Raw genomic sequence first — 24,530 nt, 5'->3', positions numbered from 1 at the left:
GAAATGCTTCATTTCAACGTGACTAGAAATGCTTCATTTCAACGTGACTAGAAATGCTTCATTCCAACGTGACTAGAAATGCTTCATTTCAACGTGACTAGAAATGCTTCATTTCAACGTAACTAGAAATGCTTCATTTCAACGTGACTTGAAATGCTTCATTTCAACGTGACTAGAAATGCTTCATTTCAACGTAACTAGAAATGCTTCATTTCAACGTGACTAGAAATGCTTCATTTCAACGTGACTAGAAATGCTTCATTTCAACGTAACTAGAAATGCTTCATTTCAACGTGACTTGAAATGCTTCATTTCAACGTGACTAGAAATGCTTCATTTCAACGTAACTAGAAATGCTTCATTTCAACGTGACTAGAAATGCTTCATTTCAACGTAACTAGAAATGCTTCATTCCAACGTGACTAGAAATGCTTCATTTCAACGTGACTAGAAATGCTTCATTTCAACGTGACTAGAAATGCTTCATTTCAACGTGACTAGAAATGCTTCATTTCAACGTAACTAGAAATGCTTCATTTCAACGTAACTAGAAATGCTTCATTTCAACGTGACTAGAAATGCTTCATTTCAACGTGACTAGAAATGCTTCATTCCAACGTAACTAGAAATGCTTCATTTCAACGTGACTAGAAATGCTTCATTTCAACGTGACTAGAAATGCTTCATTTCAACGTGACTAGAAATGCTTCATTTCAACGTGACTAGAAATGCTTCATTTCAACGTGACTAGAAATGCTTCATTCCAACGTGACTAGAAATGCTTCATTTCAACGTGACTAGAAATGCTTCATTTCAACGTGACTAGAAATGCTTCATTTCAACGTGACTAGAAATGCTTCATTTCAACGTGACTAGAAATGCTTCATTTCAACGTGACTAGAAATGCTTCATTTCAACGTGACTAGAAATGCTTCATTTCAACGTGACTAGAAATGCTTCATTCCAACGTGACTAGAAATGCTTCATTTCAACGTGACTAGAAATGCTTCATTTCAACGTGACTAGAAATGCTTCATTTCAACGTGACTAGAAATGCTTCATTTCAACGTGACTAGAAATGCTTCATTTCAACGTGACTAGAAATGCTTCATTTCAACGTGACTAGAAATGATTCATTGGATGGGACTTAGACCTTAATCTCAATAAATGCTGCGATATTGCAGTGGGTTCTCTTTCCGGCTTGACTCTAATTTTCGCTGATGATCCTGTTCTGCTTAAGGAGGTGAACAAGAATAGAAATCTTGGGATTCTGGTCGACTCACACTTCAAGACATATAAACAGTGCTATCAGGCTGCTAACAAAGCAAGTAGTATTCTATTTCTTATGCGACGTTCTTTCTGCAAACTTACTTCTGAAATGACGCCGAATCAAAAATGATACTCTGCCTGTTCTACAAGTATTTTAATGGTGAATGCTCTGACGAACTGCAGACACTTGTGCCCCCACGACGTAGACACTCTCGACAAACCCGACAGGCAGGTAAATCCCACCCTCACACAGTAGAGATCCCTAGATGTAAAAAAATCTTTCTACTCCAGTAGTTTCTTCCCCAGAACCGCTAGACTCTGGAATTCCATTCCAGGTCCCTGCTTCCCTAACTGTACTGACATGCAGAAGTTCAAGTGTAACGTGCACTGACATCTTGCTGCCCAAATCCCAACATAGTGCCCCAGTAGTTTTTTTTTTTTTTTTTTTTTTTTTTACAAGGGTGTCACCACTTATCAAGGCCCAGAGGCCACTCAAGGATAAGGGTTAATAGGTATACATTAGTCATTGTGATTTTAGCATAGTAAACAGTGGGAATTTTGTAACTTGGATTACTTAGGGGGACGATTCAATTAGAACTTGTTCACATTGGACTTTTTCTTTTTTTCTTTTTTCATAGGTATCAACTCATTATCAAGGTCAAAGAGGCAACTCAAGGATAAGGGTTAAAGAGTGTACAGTAGAAATTGGACAATATAATAATCATTAGTAATGAAAATTTGTTAAATTTGATAACTTATATGGAACGGCTCATCAAGAACTTATTTACGTTAGACTTGAAGACAACCATATTGTAGTCAGCCGGAAAGCAGGAAAACGGAAGACAATTCCACAGGCGTGCAGTTCTAATAAAAAAACTTTGTTCATGGAATCTACGTTTAGGTTTAGGCACAGATAAAGAGTGGGGGGAATTATTGATAGTGTTTACAGCTAGACGAGTGTTTTTTGTGAAAGTTTTGCGAGGGGGGACCATAGATTGAAGCTCAGTCGAACACTTTCCATGAAAATAACGTTGCCCCTAATAGTAGCCCCCTACACCAAAGTGGCAATGTGCCTTTTTTGGGTGAAAATGTAATAATAAAAAAAAGTTGAACGTTTTCTCCTTTGATCACCCACAATTATGCAGTGATCGCATTTTGTCATACAATGATGCCTTATCTTTTCTCTTCAATCTCTTTCCCACAGAAAAGACGCTGCGAGCCTGTCTCTACTCTATCGTTACTTTCATGGCAAGTGCTCGTTTGAGCTCTAATCTATGGTCCCTCTTGCCAAACTTTCCACAAAAACACTCGACTAGCTACAACGAATATCAACAATTTCCCCACTCTTTATCTGTGCGTAAATCTAAACGCAGGTCTCATAAGCAAATCTTCTTTCCTAGAACTGGGCGCATGTGGAACACTGTTCCACTTCGCTGCTTCCCGGCTGATTACAATATGGTAGATTTCCAATGTAAACAAATTCTTGTTGAGCCATCCCCTTAAATAATCCAAATTCTATCCAATCTACACCATTAACGATTACTAAACTACCACCTTGCATTCATTAACCCTCATCGTCGAGTGGCCCTGATTTCGAAGCTGATTTTGAACTCTATCAAGGCAAGACAGGGCGTGTGGAGCAGCTCCTGCCCGAATGTGGGAATAGTATTCCATTTTAAGACATACCTGGCTCTTATACAGACAGAGGATTGCATCGGCAGTGAGATATCTACTGGATTGATAGAATGATCCAACCATTTTTCCAGTGATATTGGCAACAGATTTGATGTATGTGTTCCTTTTCAGATCAGGAGTGAAGGTCAGTCCCAGAAGCATATGAAGATATAGTGTTTCCCCAAGATAAGAGCTATTCATTTCAATTGGGGCTAGGTGGCTTGTGCACCGCTTCTACCACTTCATGCAATCAACAGAGGTATGCTTTACAAGTCAAAGATTATTTTATTACACGAGTGACACAAGCTTGCTATTTATTAACTAAATATGTAGTAACAGTAGAGGAATACGCAGGCAGGTACGTAGGTAGGTAGTGGTTATAGTATTTTTTCAATTTTCTTATCATTTTAGTCTAGCTGGGAATAGGGCATCATACGGGATTCCAAATATTTACCCGTTATCTTATACATCCTATTTGAGAGATTTTTCAAGATTGTAATCACCCCTTTAAGTGCAATTGTTTGTATCTCTCTTGCACTTGGTTCGCCGTGTATATTTTCCAGGTAGCTTTTGAAATTATTTTTCATGTGTCCAGTTACTCCAATAATACTGGGATGATCGCAATTTTCCTTAAATTCCGATTTCTTTTCATGTCGTACATAAGACCTCGGTGTTTCCCACTCAGCTCTGTTTAAGCCAGCATCATTAAAGACGCTTACTTCTACTAAGGTTGCTTCTTTCTCCTTGTCCCATATCACCATGTTAGGGTTAATAGCGCCGTTTTCTGGGTACATAGCTGTAGGAATTGCATAGTCATAGTGGATGGTGTATAACTTATTTCCAACTGTTTTTTTCTGGTAAACATATTCCTATGATTTGCTGCTACATCCGATATTCAGCTTTTTATAGATGTCAAGTGGAGATATTTATACACTCCATTGTGTCGCATTATATAGTAGCCGTCCTCGAAGAAAACCTTACAACTGGATATCAAGTGGTTCAAAATTTCTACTTCTGCGTGGCATCTTCTTAAAAGTATTACTCATCAAACTTTAATAATAATCATTTCCAGATCCTTTTCTAGTTAAACTATAAAGCCTTCCTTATCTATATATTCCTGGGTCATCTCATCCAGAAATTACTTGTCACAGCCTGCCTTTAATTGTGTCAAAAATAATTGTCCTCCGCTGTCAAAACCATAAGAGTGTCCGTAAAATATCCCTAACTTGTAAACTATCGCAAAACTCATTGCTACTCTTAAAACTAACTCTAAAATTCGTTATTGTCATACCTTGATTGACAATCGTATTTTAATTTTCTTTTGTGTACGTTGATGAACAACTTCCTATCCATTGTTCTGTTGATAAACTTCTTTCTTACTTTTTTGTTATATTTCCTCCTCTTTTTTTTTTTTTTACTTCCTAACACTTGAAGGGACGTCAATAGTAGCACATTGTAATGGTAGAGGAATATGCATGTAGGTAGGTGGTGGTAGCCTTCAACGTGCCTAAAGATGGTTCATTAAATGGGTTTTCAACTTTAATGTTGATAAATATTATTATATTATGATATAAAACTATCAGCTAGTCACTGGTGTATGACTGGCTTCACGTGTTACACTAAATGTCTTAGAAGCAGTCTCGTGAAGATGTGAAAATGGCCAGTCATTAGGGTCTGTGTATCAAGAAGAAAATCATACCTAAGATGTTAGATGTGGCTGTGTGGCTCCTTCTTCTCCCAGGAAACGTCTTGACCTTTGGTGGCATTCGGGTTGGAGTTTTCCTTTTCCTCAAAGCAACTTCATTCTTTAATGAAGAAATTTATGGCACACAAAAAAAACGACACGCGACACAATTGCAAATATATTATATAATCTTAACTATTTATTTTACAAAAAATATATATTACAATACAATATACAATTTACATATCCTACAATTATTAAACTAACATTGCTTAACTAACGTTGAGGGGAAGGGAGTGCCTCCTCTCGTTTACGGAGAGACAGAAATATGCGTGCTTACCCCATGTTGTCCGGACGAAAAAGACGCCGATAAAGGAAAGGGAATTCTTGGGTTCTCCTTCTGACTCAAGGGATATAAATGAGACAAACGATTTTGGCCTTCTGGTCGACTCGTCCTTCAAGCAATCTAAACATGCTCCCATTTTAAAATGATATCAAATTAGTTGCTCGTAAAAGCGAAATCGACAATCTCAACTTTAGCTGTTAACATGCCTGAAGATGGTCCATTAAATGTGATTATATACATTTGAATCTTGATATAATAAATGCTGCCATACTGCTGTGGGTTTTTCTTTCCAACTTAGCTCTTACATCGATGATGACATTATTCTGCTCAAGAGGGTGAACGAGACAAAAGATTTTGGCGTTCTGATCGACTCACCTTTCAAGCATTTGGATTCTTTTTTCTCTGCAATTGAAACAGCCTGTGTTGCAGGAGTTATTCGAGGAATGTACTCTGGAATAAAGCCTGCATCTCCAAACAATCACTTGATATCCTTCAACGTAAAGACGGTACGACAATCATGGATAATTTTGAGAAATTAGATCGATGAATTCAGCATTACATTGACTTGCATAATGGTGACAGCAACGTGTCTTACCAGGTCATTCAGTCAATCAATCCTTTCCCAACCCTAAATAAACTAGATGAAGAACCAACCATCTAAGAGGTAGCCAACGTAATATTTGCTCTCCGCAACAATAGAGCTGCAGGTGAGGGCGGAATATCCACTGAGTTCGTCAAAGCAAACATTGCATTCAGGCTGCTAACAAAGTAAGGAGTATTCTAGTTCTCATGCGATGTTCTTTCTGCAAACTCAAATATTTCTCCATTTTTATGTCACTCTCATCAGACCACTCTGCTTGATATCTAATACTAAAATATCCAGCATCTGAAAAGAGTCCAAAGACTGACTATTCAAATGGTGTGGGGTCTATCGAATCTGCCCTACGAAAGTCGACTCAAAGAACTGAACCTATTCTCCTTTGAATACCGACAATTATGTAATGACTTCATTTTGTCTATTTCTCATGCGACGTTTTTTTCTGCAAACTCACTCCTGATGTATTTCTCTCTTTTTTATAGCTCCCTCGTCCGACAATTGTTTGAGTATGATGTTCGATGTAATGAATACGAGTACATCGGGTTCTTCCATCCTTACAAAATTAAGATTGGCTGGTTAAGCGATAAATACCGACTGGTAGTGCTGTTTCCTTGTGAAGGGGGGTGTATATATTCTTACGTACGTGGTGTCTATATAATTATAACATGACCGTGGTAGTCTTTTATGGACGTGTGTGTGTGTGTGTGTGTGTGTGTGTGTGTGTGTGTGTGTGTGTGTGTGTGTGTGTGTGTGTGTGTGTGTGTGTGTGTCACATATATGGAAATCTTAAATCGTACCTTTTCCTCCTTCTTCGGCGAGTGCCCTCTTATAACAATTCATTCATGCTCCCAAAAACACGACTTGATTTTATTGTTTGGAGAAAGTCTTTATTCCGGATTTCTAGTTCCCTCGTTAACATGGTCTCTGCATCGCTGAATCGATCTGATCGTTTTATTCTTTTTCCGTTTTCTCATCTTGAATCAAGATTCTCTCGTTCTGACTGTCTTCTGACTATCTGACTAACTCTAGACTGACTAGAAACGCATGTGCGTCGCTATTTATTTTAATGTATATGTGTGGGGCGGTAACACCCCATTAACCGGTTTGCACTCAAAAAGTACTGACCTGCCTTGCGACCCCTGCCAGCACACAGGTGCAACGCGTCTGTGAGTCGAAGTCAAAAAGTTTGAAACCTGTCAGTCTTAATTTTTCTGCCTCTCTGCACTTAATTTGAATACAAACAAGTTGATTCAAGCTAGTACTGCGTTAACCGCATTATTGACATACAACAGAGCCACCTAAGGACAGACGCCGAAAGGTACGCCATAACGGAAGAAATACCAGCCTCGACCGCGAGCACCCCTTCAATAAAGTGATTGACTAGATTATAGCTCAAAAAGTAGCAAATCTCGCTCAGCTACTTCAAACGAATATATCCTTTTCGTAGTACATGTCAATGTGTATGTCTTAATACGTTATATCCAGCATCTAGAGAGGGTTCACAGACTGGCTACTCGAATAGTGCAGAGGATATCGGATCTGCCCTATGAAAGCCGACTCAAAAACTTCAACCTTTTCTCCCTTTCGAGCCAACAATTGATCTACAACCTCGTCAATGGATATTATGATATACCTCTTGACCTGTTCTTCACTCCTGCCTCAGAAAGATATCTACGCAGACACTACATGAAATTTTTTCATCGCTTAAAGCCGAGGAGTGCCTCTATCTCAATCAGAATTCTTGGATTTTTTAACAGACTTCCAAGTATTGTTGCGTTGTTGATGTCTTTATATGCACAAACAACAAGACAATTCAATGTTAGGCTATTATGTTCTCTTCGGTGTAAATTTTTACCATAATTGGAGCACGATTGTTTTATTTTTTGCCGAATAAATTGAATTGAAAAATATGTATTTAATTTTACAGGCATTGGAATGGAAGGTATTACTTGCATATTGGCCGGTGCGTGGGGAGCCTCCGCTGGGAATACATCATACAGTGAAAACATTGGTGCCATTGGCATTACCAAGGTATGACTTAATATACAACGTATTATGCAATAACCAAGATATGACGTAATAACCAAAGTATGGCTTAATATCAAAGAGATGAGTTTACAACTATGCGATGAGTTAATATCGTAAGTATGGTTTAATGTATAGAGTATCAAAACATAATATCCAGTGTATGGTTTAATATCCAAAATATACCAATAGCAATATATTATTTAGTGTCGATGCATGACTAAATATCAAACGCATTTTATTGAGACTGGTCTGTTGACTTTCAGGAATAGAATGAACAGTGACGGGGAAGAGAGTAGCGACATCTGGGGACGTTGGGAAAGACCAAATGAACTCGTGGGTCAGCAATCCAGAATTTATATCTGTTGTGGGAAACCACCCTTCAAATAGACTAATCCATCGTCCATATAAATTATAACTCATAGCGATCCCAGGCGAGAATCTAACCAGAGCGAACCTCACATGCTCGGTGAATTAACTACACTTTTCGTTTGTAATCTTTCTGTTGTTTTCATGTAATACATGTTTTAAACTGTTCTCCGTTGTTCTATTCTTATTTGTTGCTACTTGCGAGCCATAACAATATCAGATACGCTACTGATAAAAATAAATGAAAATGCCCTCAATATCCGCTGAAAGAAAGTGGGGATGGATCCAAAAGGAACTATTGGAAAGCAGCCCAAACAGAACAACATACGGAATTGCCTGTGGACAGAAATTCAACTCCCAAAAAGGAATGGTGGTTCACCGATGCAAAATGGGGTGTATTACTCATCTAATGATTTAAAGCAGAAAAAATGTCGAAAAAGTGGGTCTAGGACGCAAAACAAGATATCCAAGCATTTGGGTCAGTGGGTGAAATAAAATTACCCATATAATTTGTATTGCACTGTTTAGTCAAAAGGGGTCGATTAAAACATCAATCAAGGAAAACAAACGATAGATGAAGATGAGAGATCTGAATAGTTTTCTTCATTTTATTTTATTCATTTCCAAAGGGCAATACCTTCTGTTAGCTTTTTTTTTTACATGGAGGTCACCACTTATCAAGGCCCAGAAGCCACTCGGGGATAATGGTTATTGTGTGTACAGTAATCAATGGGATAGTATCGTAGTAATAGTGATAGTGTTGGAGATTTGATAAAGTGTCATTACTTAAGGGGGCGGTTCATCAGGAATTTGTTTGTGTTGGACTTGAAGACATCCAAGTTGAAGTCTGGAGGGAAACAGGTAAGCGACAGAGAGTTCCACAGGTGTGCAGTTCTAAGAAAGAAGCTTTGTTCATGGAATCTACGTTTTGATTTAGGCACGGATAAAGAGTGGGGAAAATTGTTGACAGTGGTTTCAGCTAGTCAGGTGTTTTTCGTGAAAGATTGGCGAGGGGGGACCAGAGAATGGAGCTCAGACGAGCACTTGCCATGGAAATAACGATAAAGCAGAGACAGGCTCGCAACGTCTCTTCTGCAGGGTAGAGAAAAGGGCAGCTGCTTTACAGCAAGTTTCTGCTACTGTTTCGCTAAGAAATTTTCATTGGTTAATATCCATGCATGACGTAATATCAAAGTCTGACAAAATATCCGAGTTATGTTATTTTATTGGAAAAGAAATTGAAATACTGTTGTTTTTATGCATTTTTGCAGATTGGTAGTCGAAGAGTGGTTCAAGTCGGTGCATTGTTGATGATAATACTCGGATGTTTAGGCAAATTTGGAGCTCTTTTTGTCACAATTCCAAAGCCTGTTGTCGGTGGAATGTTCCTTGTCATGTTTGGTAAGTGTACCACATGTGTTAGTATGATTATTTATGGATCAGTGAGCAAAAATGTGGACAGGAATTAACGAAAATTAAATAAATCAACAACGTGAATCATAAATATTTCAGTTGAAATGTTTATAGCGTGTGTAGAGCATCTATTTATATGTGAGTATGAACATTTGAGTTGGTGTGTATTTTCTCCCACGAGTTGTTTTAGGTACGCTTATGTGATGTGGAGAGAGTGTACGCTGTTCAAATTGTTATGCATTGTGTTTTGTTATAGTGTTTGGTGGTACAGAGATGAACCGCTGGACTGCAGTTTATGTTATTTCTTTGTATAGTATGTACGGTTTAACGCTGACAGGTTTAACGGTTTATTCCGTTGCTTTCAGCGAATATATTTTAAACTCTTCTCTTGAGCTGATAAATACTTTCTTCTATATATTTGAAGCTGATTTTGTAGCAAAATATGCATCTGCTTTTTAAAAAATTTATGAAAAGGAAGGGTTGTAAAGAGATAGCTTCGAATTTCGGGGTATCAAAACCAAAGCAAAATATGATGAAAATAAAAATAAAATAGATAAACCCCATAATTTATTATACCGTACCTGTTCATACTGAAACGCTTATCCCAATATTCTGTGGATCTATATTAAAAAAAACCTTGTTAAACTTTGTGACATATTTCTATTCTATGGAGGTCAGGTGCGAACGAACACCCCATAATTTTATTATACTATATTTCTTCAAACTGAAACATAATAATAAAAAATTACTTACGCAGATAGATATGAAAAGTCTTTATTAAAGTTTGTGCCTATTTCCATTCTATGGAAGTCAGGCGCGAACGCAGACCCCACAATTTTATTATACCATCCCTATTTAAGTTAAAACATACTTATCAAAGTATTATTATGTACATCTATATCAAAAACACTTGTAAATGTTGTTTTTTTAATTTTTAATTTTTTTATTTCCATACTTTGTGGACCAGGCGCGAACGCAGACCCCACAATTTTAATGAACCACCGTTCTGCCAGATCAAAATACCCATTCCTGTGTCTCGATACATCTTCTATCATTATATGTAATCAGTTTTTTAAAATAGTCAACCATATAGGAGCCTATTCGTGACCAGACACACACACAGAGACATTCAGCTTTATATTTTAATATATATATATATATATATATATATATATATATATATATATATATATATATATATATAGTGTGTGTGTGTGTGTGTGTGTTCATGCTTTTGCAATCATTAGTGTGTGAAGTGATAATCACTATTCGCTGAGAGATTCGAACCCGGTCACAAAGTTACCCTTGACTTCGTAGGTTAGAATCTCGACTACCGATGATTCATATTTTAAAATAAACATTAACAATTATACACACATACACATATATATATATATATATCATTCACATACAAACCTGTTTCGTTGTATCACAACTTATCAGTGGGGCTAGACTAGCACCTCTCCCAAGCCGAGGATTGAACCTACAACCATCGCGTTGACAGTCAGCAGTTCTACCCATTGACCCACGGGAGCTACGCTCGTAAATAAACTCGACAAATGTCTATTTTAAACAAACATTCGTCCACTACTTTTATAGTGCTCAAACCGCTTGTTTAAAACAAATAGCGAACATCGCATTTTTTAAGCCAATTAAGGGATATATTCATCATTGCTTCTACTGTTACAAAGTGGTTCGACCTCAGCATGATGACTAATATCTGTCGGGATATCCTTGTCAATAATCTGGTAGAATTCCCTCACTAAGTTATTTAAAATGTACGCACTACAGGCGGATTAAACCATACATCATTTCAACGTTTGTTTGTCGTGTTCTTTTTTTTTTCTAAGACGTTCATTTGGGATTTTTTTGTACCTATTGTATTGCTTTAAGAATGTTTATGTATATGACTGCCCATCGTTATATTATCAGATATAACGCGGGGTGACATTCTGGTTTTAGCCTCTTTCATTAGGTACAAGAGACGTTGCGAGCATGTCTTTTTTTTTATCGTAACTTCCATGACAAGTGCTCGTCTGAGCTCCAATCTCTGGTCCCCCCCTCTCAAATCTTTCACAATAAACACCCGTCTGGCTGAAACCACTGTCAATAATTTTCCCCACTCTTTTTCTGTGCCAAAATCAAAACGTAGATTCCATGAACAAAGCTTCTTTCTTAGAACTGTACACCTGTGGAACTCTCTTCCGTTTGCCTGTCCCCCCCCTGACTACAACTTGGATGTCTTCAAATCCAGCATAAACAAATTCCTGACGAACCGCTACCTTAAGTAAAACACTTTATCAAATCTCCAATACTTACGGTTACTAAGATACTATCCCATTGATTACTATACACTCAATAACCCTTATCCCCGAGTGGCTTCTGGGCCTTGATAAGTGGTGACTACCATGTAAAAAAAACTAATTTAATTATCCTGATCTAGCTAATGCTTCGGTAGCAGAGTCAGAAATTTCGTGAAAACTATTGAATAATTCCACCCGCTATCTTTCAGAGCTTATATCTCCTCGAAAAATGTCATTCAAGCCCTATTTTTTTTTCAATTAAAGGAGCAAGGACCAAGGTTTTATTAAAAAAACAACAACACAAAAACAAACAACGTGGGTGTTTTTTTAAAAAAAGGTTTTAAACTTCGGACTTTACAGGTAAATTTCTAAAAAACACTACTTTTTTTGTTTTTAAATTTGAATATATTATTTAATTGATCTTTTATCTTCAATTTGTGATATATAAAACTTTGGTACATAAATTAATTATTTACTTTTTAATAGACATTTGAAAATGGGGGCGTGAATTTTAAAAAAAAACGTTTGTCTAAAATATTATTCGGTTTATTGGAAAGAACATAAAATTTCACATTGACCCTGAAAATATCGTAAAAATAGAATCAATAGAAAAATTTTGATAGATTTTTAAAGTTTAAAAATTGAAAAATACTGAACTCGTAACATTCAATTAATTTCATTACTATTTTTTTTTTTTAAATATTTCTCTTACTTTTTATACAACTTTAATAGTTTATTTTGGAAGTATAATCCATAAAGAAAATAAACAACCCACCTTTAAAAGAGAAATTACGAGTTTTTTATATTTTATTTGCAGTTTCGTGTTAGGGGTGTCAAAAATTCCTACAAAAATTCTGATACACCTAATGCTTCGGTATAATATTTTTCTTACTATTAAATTTGGTTCGTTTGAAGATGACCTATATATTCTTTTACAGATGATTAGATTTATAATCAATGCAACATAATTTTTAAATGTGTTTCTGGTTTATATGTATTGTCAATTGAGTTGTAATATCTAAAAAGTTTATAACGTATATAATGTTTATGTATTGTCAATTGAGTTGTAATATCTAAAAAGTTTATAACGTATATAATGTTTATGTATTGTCAATTGAGTTGTAATATCTAAAAAGTTTATAACGTATATAATGTTTATGTATTGTCAATTGAGTTGTAATATCTAAAAAGTTTATAACGTATATAATGTTTATGTATTGTCAATTGAGTTGTAATATCTAAAAAGTTTATAATGTATATAATGTTTATGTATTGTCAATTGAGTTGTAATATCTAAAAAGTTTATAACGTATATAATGCTTATGTATTGTCAATTGAGTTGTAATATCTAAAAAGTTTATAACGTATATAATGTTTATGTATTGTCAATTGAGTTGTAATATCTAAAAAGTTTATAACGTATATAATGTTTATGTATTGTCAATTGAGTTGTAATATCTAAAAAGTTTATAACGTATATAATGTTTATGTATTGTCAATTGAGTTGTAATATCTAAAAAGTTTATAACGTATATAATGTTTATGTATTGTCAATTGAGTTGTAATATCTAAAAAGTTTATAACGTATATAATGTTTATGTATTGTCAATTGAGTTGTAATATCTAAAAAGTTTATAACGTATATAATGTTTATGTATTGTCAATTGAGTTGTAATATCTAAAAAGTTTATAACGTATATAATGTTTATGTATTGTCAATTGAGTTGTAATATCTAAAAAGTTTATAACGTATATAATGTTTATGTATTGTCAATTGAGTTGTAATATCTAAAAGTTTATAACGTATATAATGTTTATCTATTGTCAATTGAGTTGTAATATCTAAAAAGTTTATAACGTATATAATGTTTATGTATTGTCAATTGAGTTGTAATATCTAAAAAGTTTATAACGTATATAATGTTTATGTATTGTCAATTGAGTTGTAATATCTAAAAAGTTTATAACGTATATAATGTTTATGTATTGTCAATTGAGTTGTAATATCTAAAAAGTTTATAACGTATATAATGTTTATGTATTGTCAATTGAGTTTTAATATCTAAAAAGTTTATAACGTATATAATGTTTATGTATTGTCAATTGAGTTGTAATATCTAAAAAGTTTATAACGTATATAATGTTTATGTATTGTCAATTGAGTTGTAATATCTAAAAAGTTTATAACGTATATAATGTTTATGTATTGTCAATTGAGTTGTAATATCTAAAAAGTTTATAACGTATATAATGTTTATGTATTGTCAATTGAGTTGTAATATCTAAAAAGTTTATAACGTATATAATGTTTATGTATTGTCAATTGAGTTGTAATATCTAAAAAGTTTATAACGTATATAATGTTTATGTATTGTCAATTGAGTTGTAATATCTAAAAAGTTTATAACGTATATAATGTTTATGTATTGTCAATTGAGTTGTAATATCTAAAAAGTTTATAGCGTATATAATGTTTATGTATTGTCAATTGAGTTGTAATATCTAAAAAGTTTATAACGTATATAATGTTTATGTATTGTCAATTGAGTTGTAATATCTAAAAAGTTTATAACGTATATAATGTTTATGTATTGTCAATTGAGTTGTAATATCTAAAAAGTTTATAACGTATATAATGTTTATGTATTGTCAATTGAGTTGGGAGTAATATCTAAAAAGTTTATAACGTATATAATGTTTATGTATTGTCAATTGAGTTTTAATATCTTAAAAGTTTATAACGTATATAATGTTTATGTATTGTCAATTGTTCACCATTTTATCGTAAATGTCCTTGGTTACTTTTATGTCAAAAGAAGTTATGTAACAATTAGGAATTTTCTTGTGTTTTACTTGCCTCCTCACGAGGGAAGTGTTAGACACAAGGTCAGTTTTTAATGTGGGGGAAACAAGATCCGCAAAAGGATATTCTGGTTAGTAACAAAAATAAAAAAAGTTTTCAGTCATGAAGGATTTCTCCTCCATTAACCGAGACCAAAAAAGTGAATTGAAAAGGTGAAGTGCATCATTTGATCCTGATCCAAAGGCCAAGAACGTTTTTTTTTATTTATATGTAACAATTATTTAGTTTTTTTATTTATATGTAACAATTATTTAGTTTTTCTAAATTTCTATCACATTTCTATCGATTTCACTAAGAATGTAAGACCCACAAAGTTAGTTACCTGAGCTTAATTTAAACCCTCGAATCATATTACATAATTAGTGTTCTTGTAGCTAAAATTAGCTAGAAAAAACACTAATTATATAAATATTTAAAAAAGATAGATATATATTTAATTAATATACACATATAATATAATACCCTATCTCCTCTTCTCGAGGGCCGGGCCGCATCCGTCGCTATCCTGGTTCATGGGAGCATACTTGTGATGTACTTCTGGCCGTGTTCATCGCTCCCATCCCACAGGACTATAGATGCAACCCAGCAGGGCTACATTCTTATTTGTCTAGTGGTGGACCCCTCAGGGGTGACCAGACTCTCACTGGTCACTGGAAAATATCTTCTGCTGCTCAGGGCACGCGAAATGTGCATGACCCTAAGTCCGTGTGGCAACATTGTCGATTTCGGCTGTCACTCTGGCTTCGTGCTGGATCCAGTCTTCCTTCATCATCTGGCGTCAGGGGATATCTGAAACAAACTGTATCTTCATTCAGGCCGGCAAGCGAGAAACAAGGAAAAACTCTGGGGCATTTTTATATAACGAAACAAAATAATTATTCATAAATCGTTTTACACTTGTTTAGTCGAGTTCTTTGATTCAAGCTTCATGATGCAGGTTACATACTTAAGTTCCACTAATCAATTTCCCAGCTAAAAACAAGAGCCTTTCAACTTAGCTCTTATGAGGGTTTCGCCCCCCCCCACTGGCGGGGTGAGAGCGATGTGTACGTCTCGATGCCAGTCAGTAAAAAGGACTCTCGACTCTGGCCCCTAACTCCAAAAAGTCAATCGTTTTTATCAAATCAAAAATTCCTCCCTCCACCTTTTTGGAGTTATTCTTCTCTTTTCCATTATCTTATTCTTTTCTTTCTCTCGTGAACTCATCATTTTATTCTTTTCATTTTCTGTTTCCTTTCTCTCTTCTTCGTCTTTCATGACCATATCTCTACCTAGGTTCAATTTATTTATTTATCTGTCCAACCAACCCATCACTGGCTGGTGATCTGGCAGTTAAACACAACAGGTGGGCCCAACGACAACACCTCCCAGACAGCAAAACAGACCTTTTGAACCCAAGTCATTGTACCTTTCAACAAAACATTGTTTCTTTAATAATTTGAATTGTTGTTCTAACCTAAACCAGAAAACGACCCTGCATTGCTTTTTCTGCCAACTCGAGAATCTCATTATCATATTTATTTATTTATTTATTTCCCATCGAAATAGTCACTATTTCTTCTCTCATTGAAATATTTACTCTTTTCTGTGGACAGGAATCTCATAAACATCTGTTTTTCCTCTCCCATCTTCTCTTCCTCTATTTGAAAAGCAAGATCATCTGGTGTCGCCAGGGATCTCGTCATACACATACTAGCTAATATATTGACGTAATGTAATAACCTAACATACCTTCATAGATGAAATGAACTATAGATATATTGACCCTCTTACGAGACTGAGAGAGAAGGAAAAAAGACAGGAAGAGAATAAGAAAAGATGTCGAGTAACTCTTATTTCACATGTATTCCCTTGTAAATAAACCCCTTTGTCTTTCACTCATAACTCCGTATTTCTTGCTGTATTCTTATTTAAAGTAAGGATATAACACACACACACACACACACACACACACACACACACACACACACATACATATATATATATATATATATATATATATATATATATATATATATATATATAATTCCACAGCCAAACAACGTCGCAGCTCACAAGAGCCATGACAGTCAACGAACCGGAAGTCCAAGACTCGAGTTTCGCCCTCATTTCAAATGTGGAATTTATTATATACAATCTCTCACATTCTGAAAATCATATATATATATATATATATATATATATATATATATATATATATATATATATATATATATATATTGTTTTTTGTTGTTTTTACTTGTAAACTTTATATAGTCATATTTTGGGGTATTTCATCTTACAGATAATATCGGGTAATCAGGAGAGAATACGCACCGTTTCGTGGCCTTCCTATCTATGGCTTGTTCGCGTATCGGCCCCCTCACTGATGTGGGGCCCAATTATCTGCTCAATACAATGAAAAGAAAAGGCGTTTGATAATTAAGCAGTTCCTGTTCCGAGCAACGGCTTTGCGCATGTTGTTCAATGTTATTATGATTATTTTCCATTTTTATTCCAATATCTTTACCAAAAATTGGTTTTTCTCTTTCTTTTATTTCCCTTCTAGGAATGGTAGCTGCAATCGGAATTTCAAACCTGAAACATGTCTCTATGGATTCTTCACGGAATCTTTTCATTATTGGAACTTCCATTCTGGTTGGATTGGCCCTACCACTGTGGGTCCACAAAAATCCCCAAGTAATAAAAACTGGTAAGTTAAAAGCAGGAAAGGAGTAAGCATACTACAACTACCACCACAACCACTACCACTACTACTACTACTACTACTACTACTACTCTAATAATCTGGCATAACCCTCCACCCCCCAGAAAAAATATGGTGAAACCAGCCTCGGTTGTTACTGCAGACATTTATGAAGACTCAAGGAGGATGGAAAGCATAAGGAGTGAGAGCACTGTGACCGAAAAGTACTGGAATCTTGGAGAAGCTTGTTGGCACTTATATTCTAGAAGAAGATCAAGATAATACCAAACTTTGGAAAAAGAATGGGAAAAATTGAAATCAGAAGAATAGCCAAGAAAATACAATTAATAGCAATAATGAAAATGACTGAAATATTAAGGAGAACTCTTCAATGCGGACACTAATACATATGAACCACAGGCGCCAGCCGGACATATAGAAACTACTACAGAAGTAAAACACTAAGAAACTGTATAACTGTAAGTTACTCCCTTCCCCCAAAAAATACGGCATTAACTGATACCACACCAAACACTTGAGGAGGGTCAAATAGGATAGAAAGACCGAGAAGAAATAAAATAAAGCAAAGAATGCTAGCAAAAAGTGTAAAAGTGAAGAAATATGAAGAAAGAAATGAACAGTTTAGAGAGAATAAGTCTGGGCTAAAAGAAGTTCTTTGGAGAACTTAATCGACGATCAAATTATGTACAAGAAGTATCAAAGTCAGAAGAGTGCACAAAGTTTTGGAGTATTTGGAGTGTTATTTGGAGTGTTATTTGGAGTATTATTTAGAGTGTTATTTGGAGTGTTATTTGGAGTGTAAAAAGAAACATAATGGAAGTGCTTTGTGGCGGGAAAATGTTAAGAATGATATACAAATTAAAGCAACTCTCAAGATGCAGTGGAAATGATCAAAGAGAAAGTGAGTAAACACTGTGAGAAAATTCCAAATTGGTGTACGAGGTTAAAATTGGTTAAAAAAAAACTTAACAACTTGCATCTCAAATCAACAGAATGTTGACAGATTGAACGTAAAAATCAGGAACAAACAATAGGAAGTGAATGGGTTGGTCCGGCACCGCCCACCTCCGGAAGAGATAGATTCCTCAGCTCAAAGACAGGTTGCTCAAAACAATTCAGTTTCTGAACAATTCGATGGAATCACTTTATGTTAGATATGAAAAGTCTCAATTCTCGGTAAGAAGAACAGCTTCCGATGAAGAAAACAACATCTAAAAGTTCGGGCTTTCGTAAAGACAACGAAGGAATCCCCATTCCTCACAAGTTCTTTAGTTCGTTACAAAAACAATCGCCTCAAAACTCCACTGATCTTCACTCACAATAACAACACCGCCTTGTAGTTCGCAACACACCATCTGTCAAGTGGTCTCCCGCCGTTACCTTTATGCCAGCGAATACTAACCAATTTGCATATGGCCAAGTTCACCTCTTGCCAATTCTCGCAGCTACGAGATCGCATTTTTCATAAGATGGACTCACCGTAATGACAGTATTTCTTCCTTCGGAATAATTATTGCCTACCAGGCATTTTGGCAGATGATATTTACTGGAAAAGCAAGAAATTTTATCGGAGGAACAAAATGGATATAGACGAGGTAATTGCTAGTTGATTGGACAATACTTCGGGATCGTAATAGAAGATCTACAAATCTATGAATGCCATAGGTAGATTACCACAAAGCATATGATCTGGTTCCACATAGTTGGACTGAAGGATGTATGGAATTATTTGAAATAGCAGTTAATATGTTAGATTTCTTGGAAAGAGTACGAAATAATGGAATGTGCCATTGACATCAAACGGGGAAGATCTTGAGAAAGTTCATGTGAAGAAATGGATTTTTCAGGGGTAGAGCTTGTCACCATTGTTATTTGTTTTGAGTATGGTACCCTTGTCGTTCATATTACAAAAAGTAAATGTTTGTTATGAGTGGGAAAAGAAGAGGTGTCGAGTAAATCATTTATTATTTATGGAGGATTTGAAGTTATATGCAAACAATGAAGACCAGCTGAGTATGCTTGTGAGGACTGTTCAAATGTTCATTAATGAAATAGGTATGGAATTTGTTCTGGATCAGATAAAATAAAATAAGCTGAAATGAAAGAGATAATAGTAAAGGAATACAAGAATAGTTCTAGGTTGGGATTAAATGGGAAAAACAAAATATTCGCAGTAAACACATAAGCAGTAGCTATATTTAGATATGAGACAGGTATTATTTAATGGAAAGAAAATGTGGACAGGAAGGCAAAGAAAACGATGACAATGAATGGAGCTCTTCACCCAAATGTTTATAGGTTATATGTAAAAAAAAAAGAGGGAGGACGAGGATTAATAAAGTTCATAAATCTAAATATGTGAGTCATTAAATTTTTTCACCTCCCCACCCAGGCTCAATGGCACAGGGTCAGGTATTGAGTAGACGTTCTTGGGTTCCTTTCGTTCAGTCGTCTATTGACAGATCTCCTAAACTGACTTTCTTGACCACGTTTTACAGGAATTTTTAAGTTCACATTGGCTTACTACATTCACGTATAAGTGTTACTTTCTGAATTTTGGAAAGATTTTCATTGATTGAAAATTATTTGATAAAACACGTTCATGTTAAAACTTGATAGCTTTAGGGGGTGATGAAAAGGGCATGTTGAAACGAACAGGACAAAGAAAGAGGGTAAACAATTAGAACCATTTGCGTTTTAGCATTCATTTCAAATCCTATCTTGCTGTCTAATCTCCCACATGCTAACCAATATTTTATATTTTAACTTTGACGATTTTACCGACCACATGTTTCGTATATGTTTCCAATTAAAAATGCTGTATTTTTTGTGAATGATTTCATTTTATCTATTTTTTTAATTATATTTTAGGTAGTTCTGAATTTGACCAGATCGTTAGTGTACTGCTCGGAACAAACATGTTTGTTGGTGGATTGATAGGCCTTTTCCTCGACAACACTCTGCCAGGTATTGTATCTTCCTTTAGCCACAGATTGCCGTCATCACATTTTTTGCCAACTTTCTTGTAGCGAAACTGATAGAACAAAAATGAATGCCGTCTTCATTGGATGAAATGTTATTGTCTTGTGTGTTATGTCGACAGTGGTCAAGAAATGGTATTAAAGTTATGATGACTTCGCCAAAACAGGCAAAATCGACACAAACCCAAGACAGCTTGGCAGCAAACAAATAACCAAGATGGTAAAATAATGGCGGCTAATGCAAATGATTTGTTTTTCTGGTTATGCACAGTTATTCACTGAACAATTACTGCATCTATAGGACATTTATAGGATATTAAAAGTTACAATGGCGTTGACAAAATAAGCAAAGTCGACACAAATCCAAGACTGCTTGTGTAGCCCAACACGTTGTAACCTTAGTCGCAAAGTAGACAAAGAATGGAAAAGAACTTCGACTTGGTTTTTATTTATTTATTTATTTATTTATTTGTACAACGACCATTATTTTGTCATTCTTCTGCCACGCATGACTTCTCGTTATGGCATGATCATCTTCTGAAACGTGCTCTCTCCTTTTTATAGTGTTCTTTTTCCTTACCATGACGTCATTTCGCTCACGGCTCGATATTTGCATATAGCTGTATAAGCTATGTTACACTTGGATTGAAACAAATTACCAAGATGATCAAGTAATCCATATCTCCAGCTATGCAAATGATTCGTATTTCTGTTACGAAGACCAGTTGTGTCATAAGAGTACCTGCCTGAAGCATTCTCTCTCCCAGCTCAGAAGCACTGTGCGTCCAGTGGAAGACACCCTGTAATGTGGCCGTTACACTCGAACCATGGTGGTTATAGTTCAAACCTCTTTCAGACCCCTACACGGTCTTGCAATGTCGAAAAGGAATACCCAAACAAAAATAAATAAATCTGACTCGTTTTTTCTTTCTGTTTTTAGTATTATTTTCCAAACACTGCTTGCTTCTAACTGTTCATTTCTTCTGCCATGAGATTAACAAAACCCTGCCGTCTTGACACCAGCTGAAAAGTCTTTTTCTGCCCCTGCAGGGCCATATGTCCATCTTCTCTGGTTTGTGCTTTTCTTTGCTGTTCCTCTACATGCTGGTCGTAGGCAGTCATTTCTCATCTCTGACTACACACGTATATCTTTTTCAATGCACACTTTGCTTCTGCCAATCATGTGGTATTTTCTTTTTCTTGTCACGCAAGTTCACACACACACACTTCCTAATTTGCCGTTCTATCAAATTAATTACGCCTGAGAGTATTCTGCACCTCTACAAGTTCTCCATGCTTCCATGTATGGAGTATTGTTGCCACATTTGGGCTGAGCATCAGCTACTAGTATCTCACTCTTAGACAGAGTTCAAAAGAAAGTCGCCAACCTAAAAGATCTTGCACTGTCAGCTAGACTTCAACCTCTGTCCCATCGATGAAATATTGCATTTCTCTGCCTGTTTTACACATATTTTAATGGTGGATGCTCTGACAAACTATGAAAGCATAGTTCTCAGACATATTTTACTCCCTGCCATGGTTCTGCAATGGGGAGTGTGGAGCCACCCTTTAATTGCCATTGCTCTCAGGTCCACTCTGACCCGGAGTGGTAGTACCTGTTAGGATCCCAACTATGGGTTAAATAGAAACCGACTTGAAAACAATAAATAAATTCTATTAAAAAAATTTTCTTCAAAATCTTTGGATTTGGCATTAAATAACCTGAAAAGGGTTGATATGCCGTAAAACAAAAAAAAAACCAACCAACCAACAACTCGCTATATGGGGGGGGGGCTATGTAGCGAGTGGTATCGCAATTTGATCTTAACAAATTTTGTTAACCTGAATAAAGACATCTGCCTGCTACTAGTGATTAAATACTTTCTTATGATATTTAACTTCACAGCTCGATGCCTCAATGCTGTGTGCCGTGAATTTTTCTTTAATTTCTCTTATTCTGGTTTTAGCCATGTCGTTGTCTTTTACACATTGGCAGCTGTCAGTGGGTTGCGCACAGGTTCACAAGTATAAAAATATAAAACGACTTCAAAGGAAACCGCTGACTCCGAAGCTTTCTGTACATATCAGTTGAACTCTGGATGCATGTGACACCCGACACTTTAAATGCTAGGCTTAACCCTAACACGACACTCTAAATGCTAGGCTTAATTCTAACCCTAACCCGATACTCTAAATGCTAGGCTTAACCCTAACCCTAACACCGACACTATAAATGCTAGGGTTAACCGTAACCCTAACCCCGACACTCTAAATGCTAAATTTAACCCTAACCCTAACCCAACACTCTAAATGCTAGGCTTAACCCTAACCCTAACCCCGATACTCTAAATGCTAGGCTTAACCCTAACCCTAACACTGACTCTCTAAATGCTTGGGTTAACCGTAACTCTAACCCCGACACTCTAAATGCTCGGTTTAACCCTAACTCTAACCCGATACTCTGAATGTTAGGCTTAATCCTAATCAGTATATTGTTCAGGGGCATCATGGCTATGATGAACAGTGAATCTCCCTAGAAGATGCCTTTTTGTATGTTAATTTCTGTTATCTGCTTTATTACATCATCATCATCATCATCTTTATTATTATCATCATCATCATCATTATTATTATTGTTGTTGTTGTTGTTGTTATTATTATCGTCATCATCATCATCATCATCATCATTATTATTGCTGTTGTTTTTATTATTATTATCGGCATCATCATATCATCATCATCATCATCATCATCATCATTATTATTATTGTTGTTATTATTGTTGTTGTTATTATTATTATTGTTATTATTGTCATCATCATCATCATCGTCGTTATTATTATCATCATCATCATCATTATTATCGTCGTCGTCGTCGTCGTCGTCGTCATCATCATCATCATCATCATCATCATCATCATCATCATCATCATCATCATCATTATTATTATTATTATTATTATTATTATTATTATTATTATTATTAGGTACGGACGAAGAACGAGGATTGTCTTACTGGAAGAAGATGCGCGAGCAAAAATCTTCTGAAGAAAACACAAAGATGAACATCTATGACTTTCCTAATTGTATCCAAACGCAATTGAACAAAATCAAGTGCTTGAATTACCTGCCATTTTGTCCTGGATACAACTCATTCTTTTCTCGTTCGATAAAACGGATGTGTTCTTGCAAAACCACAGGAAAGAGGAAGTCAGTTCCGATAAACGGAAAAGAATAATCCAAGAAACTCGTGATCAGCATTTAGACAATTCAACTAAAATAACTCGAATGACTCCTGCCTGCACACTGGCCCAGTCTAATATTCATGTCGTTTAATCGTGTTAAAATGAGGGAGATTGATTGTATTTTGTATTTTTTAAACAATTGATTTCGAAAAATTTCCATAAAAACAATGAATGATTGTTAAGTTTTTTATTTACAAAAAGTCAAAAAGAAATTCCAAAATAAATTCTTTTTATTTTTATTTAGATATAGAAAAAATAATTTGGATGTGTAAAAAAAAAAAAATGCCCCCCCCCCCACCTCAATTTTCCGTCCCAAAATCATCTGCTTATACATGTCACCTTCACACTAACTAGGCAGGAAGTGAGCGCTCCCGCTCTTTATTCATCAAATTTTTATATGAAAGTGATCCCCCACCTTATAATATCAAATATAAAAAATTTATTATCGCCTTTTTGCTGATATTTTATCAGACAGTTTACATGTTAATTTAAAACGAAAAATGAGTATCCTCTTTTGTGGACCAATGATTTCCATTTTTTTTTTTTTTTTTTTTAGCAAAATACTGCCCGGTGAAACATAAACAAACGATTTTATTATAAAAAATATTTAAAAAATTAATTCCTAAAAAAAAAAAAGAATATTTTTCCTACAATAAAGATCAGTAAACATAAAACTTACTTTAGAGTTTTTTTTTGTTTTGTTTTTTGTTTTTTTGTTTTTTTTTTGTTACACAGTGATCACCACTTATCAAGGCCCGGAAGCCACTCAGGGATAAGGGTTATTGCAAGTACATTACGTTAGTGTGGAGATTTGATGAAGTGTTTACTTAAGGGGGCGGTTCATTAGGAATTTGTTGACGTTGGACTTGAAGACATCCAAGTTGTAGTCCGGAGGGAAGCAGGCAGACGGAACAGAGTTCCACAGGCGTGCAGTTCTAAGAAAGAAGCTTTATTCATGGAATCCGTGTTTTGATTTAGGCACAGATATAGAGTGGAGGAAATTTTCCACAGTGGATTCAGCTAGACGGGTGTTTTTTGTGAAAGATTGGCGAG

The 24,530-nt window shown here is 35.3% G+C and overlaps 1 protein-coding gene across 2 annotated transcripts in view; it reads left to right on the top strand.

Moving 5' to 3' along the window:
* Positions 1-24,155, top strand: part of LOC145291193 (solute carrier family 23 member 1-like) — a 182,140-nt gene extending 157,985 nt beyond the window's left edge. For both annotated transcript variants that reach the window (XM_080136771.1, XM_080136772.1), the window contains exons 10-14: positions 7,499-7,602; positions 9,237-9,366; positions 17,093-17,236; positions 20,123-20,218; positions 23,220-24,155. In XM_080136771.1, coding sequence (XP_079992897.1) covers positions 7,499-7,602; positions 9,237-9,366; positions 17,093-17,236; positions 20,123-20,218; positions 23,220-23,470 — 725 coding nt within the window. In that variant the 3' untranslated portion in view covers positions 23,471-24,155. The remainder of the gene's footprint in view (positions 1-7,498; positions 7,603-9,236; positions 9,367-17,092; positions 17,237-20,122; positions 20,219-23,219) is intronic.
* Positions 24,156-24,530: the final 375 nt, after the last annotated feature.

The sequence above is a fragment of the Euprymna scolopes genome, chromosome 12, assembly GCF_053919585.1.
Source record: "Euprymna scolopes isolate OS-2025 chromosome 12, ASM5391958v1, whole genome shotgun sequence".
Classification (NCBI taxonomy): Eukaryota; Metazoa; Mollusca; class Cephalopoda; order Sepiida; family Sepiolidae; genus Euprymna; species Euprymna scolopes.
The sequence above is the reverse complement of the archived record's forward strand: the minus strand, read 5'-3'. Positions and strand labels throughout refer to the sequence as shown.